At 43.9% G+C, this 14716-nt stretch overlaps 1 protein-coding gene across 13 annotated transcripts in view; it reads right to left on the bottom strand.

Annotated features, from left to right (window-relative positions):
• Positions 1-5170: 5170 nt before the first annotated feature.
• The window catches only part of WDFY3 (WD repeat and FYVE domain containing 3), a 283117-nt gene continuing 273571 nt past the window's right edge, over positions 5171-14716 (bottom strand). For all 13 annotated transcript variants that reach the window (XM_086407523.1, XM_086407528.1, XM_086407526.1 and 10 more), the window contains 4 exons: positions 12991-13314; positions 12261-12372; positions 11710-11907; positions 5171-8514 (listed from right to left, as the gene is read on the bottom strand). In XM_086407523.1, coding sequence (XP_086263649.1) covers positions 8391-8514; positions 11710-11907; positions 12261-12372; positions 12991-13314 — 758 coding nt within the window. In that variant the 3' untranslated portion in view covers positions 5171-8390. The remainder of the gene's footprint in view (positions 8515-11709; positions 11908-12260; positions 12373-12990; positions 13315-14716) is intronic.

Here is a 14716-nt window from a genome sequence, read left to right as displayed (position 1 = left end):
CATAATACAAAACTTACTTTGAAGAAGCTCAGATGTGGAGAAGTGGCCTAATGTCACACAGTAAGTGGTAGAACGAGAACTTAAACCTCAGACTAACCCTCAGTGGTCAAGTTCCTGACCAGCTCACCACTTTAGGCAGAACTATACTCAACAGGAAGGGTTACAGTGTTTTTCAGTTCAGTTAAGTTGCTCAGTCGTGTCTGACTCTTTGCGACCCCATGAACCACAGCACACCAGGCCTCCCTGTCCATCACCAACTCCCAGAGTTTACCCAAACTTATGTCCATTGAGTCGGTGATGCCATCCAACCATTTCATCCTCTGTCGTCCTCTTCTCCTCCTGCCCTCAATCCTTCCCAGCATCAGGGTCTTTTCAAATGAGTCAGCTCTTCGCATCAGGTGGCCCAAGTATTGGAGTTTCGGCTTCAACATCAGTCCTTCCAATTAACACCCAGGACCAATCTCCTTTAAGATGGACTGGTTGGATCTCCTTGCAGTCCAAGGGACTCTCAAGAGTCTTCTCCAACCTCACAGTTCAAAAGCATCAATTCTTTGGCACTCAGCTTTCTTCACAGTCCAACTCTCACATCCATACATGGCCACAGGAAAAACCATAGTCTTGACTAGACGGACCTTTGTTGACAAAGTAATGTCTCTGCTTTTCAATATGCTGTCTAGGTTGGACATAACTTTCCTTCCAAGGAGTAGGTGTCTTTTAATTTCATGGCTGCCATCACCATCTGCAGTGATTTTGGAGCCCAGAAACATAAAGTCAGCCACTGTTTCCCCATCTATTTGCCATGAAGTGATGGGACCAGATGCCATGATCTTAGTTTTCTGAATGTTGAGCTTTAAGCTAGCTTTTTCACTCTCTTTCACTTTCATCAAGAGGCTCTCTAGTTCTTCACTTTCTGCCAAAAGGGTGGTGTCATCTTCATATCTGATGTTATTGATATTTCTCCTGGCAATCTTCATTCCAGCTTGTGCTTCCTCCAGCCCAGTGTTTCTCATGATGTACTCTGCATATAAGTTAAATAAGCAGGGTGACAGTATAGAGCCTTGACGTACTCCTTTTCCTATCTGGAACCAGTCTGTTGTTTCATGTCCAGTTCTAACTGTTGCTTCCTGACCTGCATGCACGTTTCTCAAGAGGCAGGTGAGGTGGTCTGGTATTCCCATCTCTTTCAGAATTTTCCACAGTTTATTGTGATCCACACAGTCAAAGGCTTTGGCATAGTCAATAAAGCAGAAATAGATGTTTTTCTGGAACTCTCTTGCTTTTTTGATGATGCAGCAGATGTTGGCAATTTGATCTCTGGTTCCTCTGCCTTTTCTAAAACCAGCTTGAACATCAGGAAGTTCACAGTTCACGTATTGCTGAAGCCTGGCTTGGAGAATTTTAAGCATTACTTTGCTAGCATGTGAGATGAGTGCAATTGTGTGGTAGTTTGAGCATTCTTTGGCATTGTCTTTGGGATAGGAATGAAAACTAACCTTTTCCAGTCCTATGGCCACTGCTGAGTTTTCCACATTTGCTGGCATATTGAGTGCAGCATTTTCACAGCCTCATTTTTCAGGATTTGAAATAGCTCAACTGGAATTCCATCACCTCCACTAGCTTTGTTCGTAGTGATGCTTCCTAAGGCCCATTTGACTTCACATTCCAGGATGTCTGGCTCTAGTTGAGTGATCACACCATTGTGATTATCTGGGTCATGAAGATCTTTTTTGTACAGTTCTTCTGTGTATTCTTGCCACCTCTTCTTAATATCTTCTGCTTCTGTTAGGTCCATACCATTTCTGTCCTTTATTGTTTTTACATGATCAAAATTTTGGAGTCTTGACTAGAAGAATGGGACTATAAAAAGGCCGTCTTAGAAACCCCAGCAGTCCAGTGATGCACTCTTGGTCTGTGTGTGCTTTCAGCTGGGGAGGCAGTTTCTGGCAGGGGGCCGTGGCCCCAGTGGTAAGCCCAGTGTGGCAGAGCCTGTCTTGCACCTGGCAGGCTTCAGAGGGAGCCCCACTGAAAGCCCCGGGTCTGTGATTAGAAACCTGGCTCCAGGTCAGTTTCAGACTGGTTGCTTTAAAATTGAGGGAACACCTCATGTGTCTTCTCCTTGGACCAGTGCTTTTGCAATTCAGAGTTCCAGACCCTTGGGATTCCTGAAGCCCCTCTCAGGGTCAAAGGCAAGATAAAGATTATTTCATGGTAATACTGAAATGTTTGCCTTTTTCAATGCATTGATATTTGTACCAAACTCAGAAGTGAAACAACGGTGAGTAAAACTGCTAGAATTGAGGCATGCGATCGGGCAGCAGCACCAAACTGCCACTTGTCGTGATGGTCTTCGTTGTCAAGCACTCCCAGAAAAGTATGTTTAAGAATGTCCTTGGAGAAGCTGTGAAGTTACTACTGTTATTAAACCTTGAACCTAAACTTACATGACACAAAATGAGAGGCACCCAGAAGGTGCCAGGTCCCTCAGGTACAAGGTTCATCTTGAAGAGAAGCACTTGCAGTTGAGTTGTGGCTGACTGGTGGCTTTTCTCCCAGGATATCTTTCCTCCCTGAGAGAGCAGAAGACAGACTTCTCAGTTCTTGGACAGTAGTGTTGTTGAAATAAACAAGGTGAGCCTATTGCTTCAAAGAAACAACAGTGACTGATGCCAATGATAAAATTCTAGATTTTAAGCAGAACTTAAAGAATTTTGGAAAACTTGTGATATCCACTACTGTGAACTTGACTTAGAATTTCCTGAGACTGCTAGAGATGTTTTGATATTATGTATGACGTGGTTTTGGGGGATATATTACAGAATGAAATGCATCTTGGAAGATCTACACACATTGCAGCAGTGGGATAATAGTTCTAAACGGCCAGTGTTGTTGGTTAGTTGCTTTGTCATGTCCGACTCTTTTGCAACCCTGTGGACTGTAGCCTACCAGGCTCCTCCAGCCCATGGGATTTTCCAGGCAAGAATACTGGAGTGAGTTGCCATTTCCTTCTCCAGGGGATCTTCCTGATTCAGGGATGGAATCTGAGGTTCCTGCTTAGCAGGCTGATTCTTTAGCACTGAGCCACCTGGGAAGTCCTCTAAATAGCCAATGAATGCTATAAAATTATACATGGGTAAAAGATCGACTCAAAGTACAAGTCAGACTAATGGATTTTCAAGCAATGGAATATAAAAAGTTCACTGATAAAATGGGTTGGCCAATAAGTCCATTTGGGTTTTTCTGTACGATGTTATGGAAAAGCCCAAACTTTCTGGCTAACCCAATAGTTTCAAATACCATATAGCAATCAATCTTTAAGAAACTTATTCAGAAACAATGACTTGCAAAGGCTATTAAAATACCCCTCCCCGCCCCCCTTTTAACCACGTACCTGTGTGAGGCTGGATTTCCCTTATATGCTTCAACCAACATGAAGAATCATGAGAGACTGAACGTAGAAGAAAATGTAAGAATCCACCTGTGTTCAATTAAGCCAGACATGAAAGAGGTTTGCAAAACTGTAAAGCCATTCCTCTGTCTTTACTAATTTTTTTTCTCGTGGTTTGGAAAAGTTTTTTTTTTTTTCATAGACGTATGTAATTGATATTACTACATAACAGTTTCATCATTGCTATTTCTAAGTAAATTAATATACATACTTTTAAAATCTCAGTTTTGATCTCTAATACAATGCCTATTAATAGAGGCAGCTCACACAAACAAAAGTGATAGTTTTAAGGATCAAAATGGTCTGAGACCAAATAGTTGGAAAAGCTACTTTAGACTCATCCCATGCTCACAGTCCGTGTTGACGCAGGAAAACTTGGTGCAGCAAGAGGGATTAAACGTGGGGCTCCGGAAGTCACCGTCTCTGAATCCCGAGCCAAGGCTCTCCCGACACCATGCTATCTCTGAGTTCAGTAGCTGGGCTTGGTGCCACTTCTAGCAAAAGTCAAAAGAACAATATATAAATAAAAAAGGAACTTTGCAAAGGGTGGGGGAAAATGAGAATATTGTTAAAGCAAAAAAGTCTAAGCCGGTGCTAAAGCAATTCCATCTCTGCTTCTTCAACACTCCAAATGGGCCGAAATGAGGGGTGAAGAGGAAATTTTACTGGAGAATCAAAAGGCAGACATGGGACTTACTGAAGATCATTTGCACATTTTCCTTTAAACTATGAAAAAAAATTTTGCAAGTCTGTCCTTGACAGCAACTCTTCTTGAGGTCATTAGAATTATGAATAGTACTACATTAAAACAGTGAGAACTGCTCCGGGTTTTCTCTTATCACTGATCTATTTTTGAAGAAGTATCTATTGTCTTAGAAATTCTTAGCATTCCTATATCTTCTGGCTCTACAGTGGAGTTGCACTGGGGGGGAATTTGTAATAAGCACAATATCCTCAAACGTGGGACTCTACTATTTATACTTATGATGATATGGAAATTTTGTTAGTATATTTAGAAAGAAGACATTAAAGCAGCCTAAATAAACTTAAGTGTTTTCTACATTCCCCCTTTCTAGGAAGTCAGTTTTCAGACCAAATAAGCTAGTAACTATAAAAACAGATGTGAGTTGCTAACAATCTCAGATCAAAGGCTGAAATGGAAAGTCTAGCTGATGACAGAGTGCGCCGTGCTTCCGGAAAGAGGGCAGGACAGCAGAATATTCCTGATGTGAATATAGCAGGGGCTGGAGACAGACAGAGATATAGTTTATCATTGCTTACATTTCACAATATGATGGACAGGAGAAAAAGCTCAGGGAAAAGGAGCCGAAACCATGAGATGTAGTCCTTTTCCAGAGGTTCATTCAAGTCTGAAGGTCATGTCTCCCAAGAGCCACTGGTCTCTCCCTGCGGCTGTGCACACAGCCCCGGGAGTCCAGCATCACTGGGAAACTCAGGATGCGGAAAGCCTGGCTTTAAAACGTGGATTGCACTAGAACTGGAGCCAGATCCTAGCAGCCAACACCTCTGCAAGCAGAGACTTTAAGCAGGCGCTTCTGAAAGATATATTCACAACTAGAAAAGAACTACACACAAGTTTTACTGGGCCTCAATTTTGTTTTTCCTTCTCTGAAGAGCTGGCTCAAAAACTTTTTCTTTTTTTTCTGGGGGTGGTAAATAGGAGGTATTTATCTGAAATGGAAAAAAAAAAAGTATCTGGACTACTGCATTTAATCATGTATTGTAATTGTGTTACTCTACCTTTTTGCATCAGAGACAGATATACAATGAACATTCAGTTATCACAGATTGCACACTAAGAGTAATTCTTCAGGCCTTTTACACAACCACCAAAGAACAGATATTGGATGCTGCGATACAGTACAAAAGTCCACAGTCAATCCAGTCTTAGCCAGTATCTTCAATTTACTTCTGTTGCTGTACAAATAATCGGCCATTACTAGGGCTTACAAGTTAATAACAGGACAAAAAAATATACATTGCACTGACACAAAAAGTCAGCTGTGTTAATAGTCATGCAACAAGTAACCAAACTTGCTGAAATTAAAAATACTTTCTAAAAACAGTTTTAATGGCATAAATATTTTATACACAGTTCATTTACCCAAACAAAATGTATTTAAATGATACAAAGCAAAAATAAGTTTCTACCAACTTTATACATAAGAAAGTGCAAAATAACTTATCTAGAGTGTTTTGCTATTATCCAGACGGATGGCTGCTGTGGGCAGCTAGTCTCCTCTTCAAAAGCATGACATTATCATGCCACACTACACACAAATGTTAGAAAACATGGATGAATGAGTGGATGGATGGACAAACCACTACAAAGATCAGGCAGAAGCCCTGTGAGGTACTCTCAGAGAAAGAGCATGGACCACACAAAGGTGGGTGTACATGCTGAGAATATATGTTGGTAAACAAATGTACATGGAGCACAGAAAGACATCCAGAGAAACGATTAGTTCATGTGAGTGTTCTTGGGTGTGTGAGTGATTTGTGATTTCTGCATTAAAAGCAAAAAGGAAAAGAAACCCCACTGAACAAAAACGGTTGCCCACAGCACCAGCTGCCAGAGGAAATACTATCATGAGGGTTTTGGTTTCCACCTTCTAGTTATGGGAGTTGTGTCAGAAAGTTTAAAAGTGTTCATCTCATATAACTTCATATTACATAGAGGAATAACCTTTAAGTAACTACGTACAGACATTCATATATTCAAGTCTTTAAAGAACATCTCTGCCATTGGGTTTGGGGTAAACATGGTTCGTGGACACAAGGAGGACGCCTCTTTTAAAAAGTGTAGAATAACACTGCTACAACTCATCTCTAGGTCCGGACAGGGGCAAAGCCCACGGCTAGGTGAGAGCACAAGTCCTGCAACTGCTGAACACCCAGCATTATTTATTAGAACTGAAGGAAGAAGGTTGGGGGCGGAGGGGGAGGAAGATGGGAGAGAGGGAGACACAGGAAGGAAAACAGAACACAACTCTTCTTCAAGTTAAAGTATTAATGCCAATAATCCTTTTATTAACAAGTATATTTGAACTTTTAGAAATGGAAGTGTTTTCCTCAATTTTGATATGTAATCATAAATAGACGGTAGGCTCAAACCTAAGTAAATAAAGGTGTAAATTTAGTAAGCATAAGGCACTAAAGCAGCCTTTATATTTTTCTCTTGGAGACCTAGTTATCAGGAAGAACAAATTTGTTCTTAAGCTGGTTTCAGCCCATTAGGTACAAGGTTACTGTTGTACCAATGCCTATGCTTGAATGCATGTGCATATATGTGCATTTTAGTGCATAAGTGTGCCTGTCACCAGGGCCTAAAGATGAAAAATCGGGAATGCCAAAGCCGCTGTCCTTCGTGTGATACTCCGAGAGGTGTGAAGGCCTGTCCTTCCTTTCCTGGGCCATAAATGCTTCGATGTTTTTCAAATCACAGGGCTTTTAGATTTGTTCATAATATTATCACTAAATATCTGAAAATGTTAAAATCTAGATTAATCGTTTCATTTGTTTTATATATATATTTATATATGTACATAACACACATTTTAAAAAATCCCACCACCAAAGCCTTTTTTTTCTGTAAACGAAACTTATCTCTTCGCCCCCACCAGCTTTAGTCTCCCTGGATTTGTGTGTTCTGTATCCAACTAGTAGAACAAATTAAATAACTAAATATTAAAATACTGTAATTATATTCATAGCAAAAACAAAAAAATAGACATTGATACAGTATAAATCTCACTGTTTTCAGGTAGATGGCATTAAATGGTAAAGGTTAAATATAAGCAGTTCTGACATGATCCAGTTTTACAACAAGGTTTACATGTTAATTCTGTACACTTTTTTCTTTTGTTTTAACCCTTTTTTGGAAAATAAGCTATAGTAGAACATTAGTGTCACCAAAGACACATACTTCTTATGTTCTATGCAAGAGAAGCTAATTTGGGTTACATGCAAATATATTTCCATTAGTTGAGGCAGGGCTGTTTCCTACACTGCGTGGATTGCCCGACCATCAGGGCGCAGTGCTAAGAACAGATGCTTTGACCACAGGGCAGTCCAAAGAGAAGTCTACGTGGGGCCTCATGACATCAGAACAACACCGAGGTGGTATGTGGCCATGTGCAAGATGCCCAAAGATCGCCAGGGTATCTCAGGGCCAGACTCCTATTCTCCCACACTGTTTCCTAAAGAAGGTCCACATGACATTGTTTTGGTTACTAGCTTAGGTTAAGTGGAGATACCGTGGGCAACTTGAGAAAGGACATCGGGCACACGGGCTGGGCTTGAAAGGGGGAAGGAAAAAAGACCACAGATAATGTCTTTGAGGATTTAAAAAAAAACATATTTATAATTAATTGGTGAGCGATGTCAGACAAACCATAAGTATTTCATTGAATTAGTGGTTTAGTTGGAAGTCTCATGTTACAGGCTGTTAAGTCCTTATTTAGAAAAAAGGCCTTTGTACCTATTTACAATATACACAGTTACTTGCAAAGAAGTCAGATTTACAACCATTTTCTAAAAGCCTTTTTTTTTTTTTGTAGTCGTTGATTTTTCCAATTGAGGATGAGTAGCTCTACAAAAACGAGACGCAAGAAAAGAACAGTTAATACGTGAGGATTTTCTCTTGGAGACAGCGACTGTTAAGGGAGAGTCAGATATTGAGACGTTGCTCCTGGGAACCACCTCGTCTTCTCGGCAGGTGCTGCCCATCTGCACAGTGCCTGCCCCACGACTGGACTCTATACCCGTCTAGTCAGTGTTCCCTTTGAATCCCACACTTCAGACGCACGGTGTGGAGAGGTGTGTAAACGGAGACTGTTTCGGTGCCCTCCGAGCTGCGAGTTGTGACGGGGGAGGCGGGAAGCGGGGTCTCGCGACTGTGGTCTCCAATCAGCTGGGTGAATCTTCAGCAATTCCGAGGCCCGTCTTCTGAACTCCGCTCATGCTGTAAGTTGTAGTAACAGTTCTGACAGACACGTACTGGGGAGGAGATTTTCAAGCGCTTGATTTCTGACTGAAATCGGCTGCACCTAAAGAAGAGGCAAAACCAAGTAGTTATGGATCTTTTCCCACATCGGACCACTGGGCCCCGAAATGCTAATTTAAAAACAGAATGGACAGCCTGCAGCATAACGCTCAAGACCATATCGTGTCAGAAGAATGCCAGAGGCCGTACTGGGTCATGTGGTTTTTGACCAAGGACCACGAGGAATGCTGTATTCCTTGTTTCATTCTATGAAGAAAAGTGCTAATAGACCAAGGCAAGGCATTTATTTGACAAAAGAGGATTAAAAAAAAAAAGATTCTCCTACAGGATGAAGCCAAGGGAAGTGAACAGCTCTGAGGCCATTCTTCCTGTGCAGGACGGAAGTAGGGCATTCTGCCTCATGTCCTGTAACCTTGGGCGGTATCCCAATGTCTTTACTTGGAGCCTGACTATTTTCCCTGGGCATTAATGCTCTTACTATTCATTTTAAAAGCTACTTTGGTCAGTCACTGAAGAGTTCTTCTGGGCTTTTAAACACTTTGAGTCACTCTTCAGTCATTTCTTAAACAGGTAGTTTGACTTTTCTGTCTGGTCCAAATGTTCTCATTTTCTGTTTATCTTGACAGAATTTCTTGAGGTGGAATACACACTTAGAGATGTTCAAGTTCTTTATAGAAAGCATTCTTATTCCTGGCATAAAGCAGGATATGACCCTGAATGTGGCACTCCGTCACTTTGAGCTTGGCTTTTCACAAGACTGAAAATTTTATTTTCTCCATTAATCTACCAGTAGAAGTGTCCAGAGAATAAGTGAAGTGCCACCCGCCTTGGGGGTTTAAGGGACTGGACTTTGAGGAGATCCTCAGGAATGCTGGCAAGCTCCCTTAACAGCTCAAGGGTAAAAGATCACGGCAGGGCTATGCCCTCTGGGACAGCATTCCTTCCATGCCCATTATGTCATCATCAGTCACTTGTTTGGTTGGTTTTTCAAATAAAGCCTCCATTCAACATTTGAGGGCCTGGGATACTTTAAAGAATCACCTACATGTAAACAGTACTTTGAAAATTAAACACTACAAAGAACAGATGTATGTCAGCAGACATATGGAGGTGCTGATTACCAGAAATTACCGGATCACTAGGCTTCACAGAGTGGGTGTCTCAAAGCACAGAAGCTCAAGACAGATTCCTCTGCCATCATGGAAATTCCTGTAAGAAGTGGCTGGCAGCAACTTTCTGCTACCTCACCTTGAATTAGACATCTCAGGAGAAAAGGTTTAAGACATTAATCTGAAAAAAAATTTATAATTATGGTAACACTTTTTACTAAACACCTATACTGACAGATTTGCATCTGGTGCTTTACAAAACTCATATGTGATTTCAGAGAGGGCTAGTAATGTGCTGAGATGACGCAATGGACAACAGCCCAGTGAGCACCCGGGCAGTGTAAACCCAAGACTGTAGCTTTTCCAATAAGCCAAGGCTCAGGACTGGCTCAGGAGCAATGACACACTTTGTGTTTTCTGTGAAAGCATCTTTCGAGTAAGGCAATATAAATATTAGTGAGTACTGCCTGGGGCATCTTTTCTGTTGTCTGCCATGAAAACTAAGGACTGGGGCTTCCCTGATGGTCTAGTGGTTAAGAATCTGCCTGCCAATGCAGGGGACATGGGTTCAATCCCTGGTCCGGGAAGATCCCACATACCTCGGAGAAGCTAAGCCTGTGGGCCACAACTACTGAGCTCACACACCCTAGGACCTGTGTTCTGCAACAAGAGAAGCCCATGTACTGCAATGAAGGGTAGACCACACTGCAACTGGAGAAAGCCCACGAATAGCAATGAAGACCCAGTGCAGTCAAAAATATGTACAAGATACATTATTGCCTGGGAAATCCCATGGACAGAGGAGGCTGACAGGCTACAGTCCAAAGGGTCACAAAGAGTTGGACACGACTGAGAGACTAAGCAGGCAAATATCTAAGTAAATAAATGTTAAAAAAAGGAAAGTAAGGCCCGAACATGCATATGTGGGACCCCAGTATATGACAGAGATGCCAAAGAGTCAGTGCATATGGGACAGCTGACTCTTCATACCCAGGAAATGTAAGCGATCCCCACCTCATGTCGTACCCCCAAATAAATTCCACGTGGATTTGAACCTAAAGACCCAAATGTGAAAAACAAAACTTTGAAACTTTTAAAAGAAAATGAACAAGGCCATCTTTATGACCTCACTACAGAGAAAGATTTTTTAAGGCCAAAAAAAGAAGCAAAAGTCATAAAAAGTAACACATGCTACTACATCAAAATTCTAAACCCGTGTGCCAGAAAAAAACCAAGTTAAAAACACAAGCCATAGACTGGCAGAAGATATCTGCAAGACATATATAAGGCAAAGGATCAGAGCCTAGGATACAAAACAACTCCTCAAGTAGGTGGGAAAAAACAGAAGAGCAAACCCAAAAGCGAAATGGGCCAAGTTACCCAAGAGGAAACTCAAAACTGCCAATAAGCATGTGAAAAGATGTTCAACCTCAGAAACGCTGCAAGTTCAAACAACACAATCTGGCTATCAGATTGGCAACAGTGGAAAAGCTTGGCAGTACCAGGTATGAATAAGCACTGCAGGAACTGACATATCCCGCTGGAGGGAGAGTGAACCGGCACTACTGTTCTGGAGAGTAATGTGGCAATAGCTGCTTAAGCTCAGGGGTATGTCTGTCATCTATCAGTTCCTTTCCAAGGTATCTCCTCTAGGGAAACTCCAGCTTGTGAATGAAGAGGGCATTTATAATGGTGTGCATTGCAGTATTGCTTATTGTTCTGATAAAATGAAAGAAAATCCCTTGAGTCCATCAAGGACCTCCCTCGTGGTCCAGTGGTTAAAAGTCAGCCTGCCAATGCAGGGGACACAGGTTCAAACCCTGGGTGAAGACGATCCCACCCGCCACTGGGCCACTGAGCCCATAATCACATCTACTGAAGCCTGTGCACCTAGAGCCCTGCCTCTGCAAGAAGAGAAGCCACGGTGAGGACAAGCCACGGTGAGAAGAAGCCACGGTGAGGACAAGCCACGGTGAGAAGAAGCCGAGCACCCCAAATAGAGAGTAGCCTGAACCCTCACTGCAACTAGAGGAAAGCCTGTTCACGGCAGAGACCCAGAGCAACTAAAGATGAATAAACAAAAATTAATTTTTTAATTAAAAGGAAAGAAAGCTTGCATCTCATCTTACTTCTGGCAGAAGAGCTGACCGCAGTTCCTGCAATGGTGCCGTCTTTCCGTGAGAGAGAACCGCACGGAGCAGCCTGAACAGCTGTCCCCTCCTTCGTCCTTCACCCAGTGGTCAGCGGCAGAGCGGCCGGGCTGGTCGCTCACAGACCAGCTGAACACCCGGCCCCGACTGTCGCCCACGAGGATCCTGCTGTGGTCCCTGCAGGAGACATGGCAGAGTCACCGCCACACGGCCGCAGCTCCCTGTGACCCCAGTCCCCAGTGGATGTGTGTGCTGGGGAGGGGTCGAGCATGAACAGGCACAGAACAGCACTGAGCCAGAATGCGCACTTCCATCTCGACTCTCCATGCATCAAACCATGCTGTATCTCTGAAGAACAGAGAAGGCAAAGTTTTTTGGTTTTTGAAATTCACAAGTGAAATCCACACACTGGCAGGTGTCCTGGTGTGCCTGGTATAGCCCCACAGGATAATACAGATGAAACCTGAGGTCCCCAGAGGTGGCTTGAGTGTGGGTGCCTGGGCTGGGCCCCAGGAGAGCTGGCTACTTACTTGGAGACGCCCAATGCAGTGATCTCGGCAGGGTGAGCATTGTCCTTCCGGTCAAAGGCCGTGTGCATGGTCAGCTTACTCCTGAACACGAGCTGCCGTTCCCAGCGGTACCCTGGGGTGGAAAAGGGCAACGCATGACTGATGAAGCGAAGGGAGCCCACGTATGGTAGGTGGCCCCTGACAAAGGGCCCTCAAACTTCAGGGTGCAGCCGAACACAGCTCTGGCAGCCTCTCTGGTTCTTGGTCACTGCGGCCTTGGTTATTAAAGGTCCAGCAGTCTAGCCTGACACTGACCATGGACTCAGTTAGGCCTTCACAAGGACAAACATGGAGAGGGGGAAACCCTCAGTACAAGACACAACTTCTCCAGTTGAGGACGTGGCCCCTAACGCTATTAAAGGTAAAGTTCTCTGTGAATAGAGTTTTATCTATTTATCCGTAATCCACAGCCTACCCATTTTCAACAGCTTTCATAATTTGTGAATGAATGAAGTTTTGGTTTGAGGTTATTTTTCTTTACAAAATGCCCAACATATTGCAAATGCTACTGTAGGACAGAATCTCCAAGGGTCTCTAGGTCCACTTTACACAAGAAGAAACGTGAGGCCCTCTTGGCGGGCGGCCTCGGTCACAGGGATGGGGCAAAGAAGAGCTGCAGTGCTCTGCCTCAGTCCACCGACCCTCGCCAACCCACAACGCTTGAGAAACAGACGTGGGACTTCCGAGTTACCAGGCTTCAATCGGCTGTAATTCCGCGCCTCGATGGGATTGGGGTGGGGGTGGTTAAGGGGAGTCTGAAGATGAGGTCTGCTCTGGCCCTCTGAATAGTTCACAAATATGAAGCCGTCTTTCTCATCGAGGCTGAGCTGATCGGACCAGCGCCTGGAGTCGTCGGAGCCACTGTCATTATACCAGGTGGCTGTGGCTCGGCAGGAGGCTGCCCGGGGCCGGTGGCTGGTGCTGCTGGGCTGGCTGGGCGTGTCCTTGGGGTCCTGGCTGACGCTCTGCTCGTCGGCTTCGGAATCGCTGCTGTCCTCGTCCTGGGCTTCTTGCCCTGGGTGATGCATTGGGGGAATTAGAAAACACACACACATCATGGTTAGATCTAGCTTTGTCCCACTGGTATTTTTCCTCTACTGGTTAAGACACAAGAGACAGTATTTTAAGCTCAATATTACAATATGCAAAGTTGCTTCAGTTATTTCCCAGTCTTTGTGGCCCTGTGGACTGTAGCCCGCCAGGCTCCTCTCTCTATGGGATTCTCCAGGCAAGAATACTGGAGTGGGTTGCCATGTCGTCCTCCAGGGGACCTTCCTGACCCAGGGATCAAACCCACATCTCTTATGTCTCCTTCACTGGTAAGAGGGTTATTTATCACTAGCTCAAACTGGGAAGCCATAAAGGCAAATAAATTGCCAAAATTTTCAGTTAGGTATGATAGCAAAATGGTAGAACTTCAGAGTTCATAGACTGTTGTGGCCCAGATCCTTAGATTGGCATTTATTCTTTCACGTTCTGGCCAAAGCCTGCCTTTATGAATTTCTCACCACCTGCACCTGCCTCATGGCCACAGCTTAGCTGGACGTGCCCGCTCTGCTCTCCACGCAGCCCTGCTCCTCTTCGCAACTAGTTTTGTACACGCGGGTTGGCCCTGCCTGGACCCATCTTCCCAATATCTGTGTGTTTCGATGTGACCTCTCTCTCAAGACATATCTTAAATGCTTCTTTCTCTAAAATCTTACATGGTTCCTGCAACAGAAAGTTAACTCTCTCTTCTGGGCTCCTTTAACAGCTGTATGGCTCTCACACATTTAAAATTATCACCCCAAACTATCACTTTTGGTCATTATTTCTGCAAGACAGTGGTCAGTTGGAGAGAAGGAGTTCCAGCATGGTGCCTTCCACACAGCAGTCAATATAATGACAGCACAGATGAACAGACTATGGATAGAAATCTTAATTGAGAATTTTGTTCTTCCTCCTCTTTCCATTGTTATTGTGCATTTCTTCAGATCAATTCCCTTGCAATAGTCTACTGGAGGGAAAAGTGGCTTTCCTGGTGGCTCAGACAGTAAAGAATCTATCTGCCTGCAGTGCAGGAGACCCGGGTTCAATCCCTATGTCAGGAAGATCCCCTGGAGAAGGGAATGGCAACCCACTACAGTATCCTTGCCTGGAGAATCCCATGGACAGAGGAGCCTGGCAGGCTACAGTCCACGGGATTGCAAAGAGTCAGACACTACTAAGCGACCAACACTTTCACCTTCTTTCAAATATACGTAACTGGAATAAAGGAGAGAGCAAGAACAAGAGAGCAGGGACCTCCCTGGTGGTCCAGTGGTTAAGAATTTGCCTTTCAATGGAGATACAGGTTTGATCCCTGGTCAGGGAACTAAGATCTCACACGCCGCAGGGCAACTCAGCCTGTGTGCCTCCACTACTGAACCCACTCGCTC

The sequence above is a fragment of the Bos grunniens genome, chromosome 6 (genome assembly GCF_055505025.1).
Source record: "Bos grunniens cultivar Pamir isolate PY7600 chromosome 6, Bosgru_T2T1.0, whole genome shotgun sequence".
NCBI lineage: Eukaryota > Metazoa > Chordata > Mammalia > Artiodactyla > Bovidae > Bos > Bos grunniens.
The sequence above is the reverse complement of the archived record's forward strand: the minus strand, read 5'-3'. Positions and strand labels throughout refer to the sequence as shown.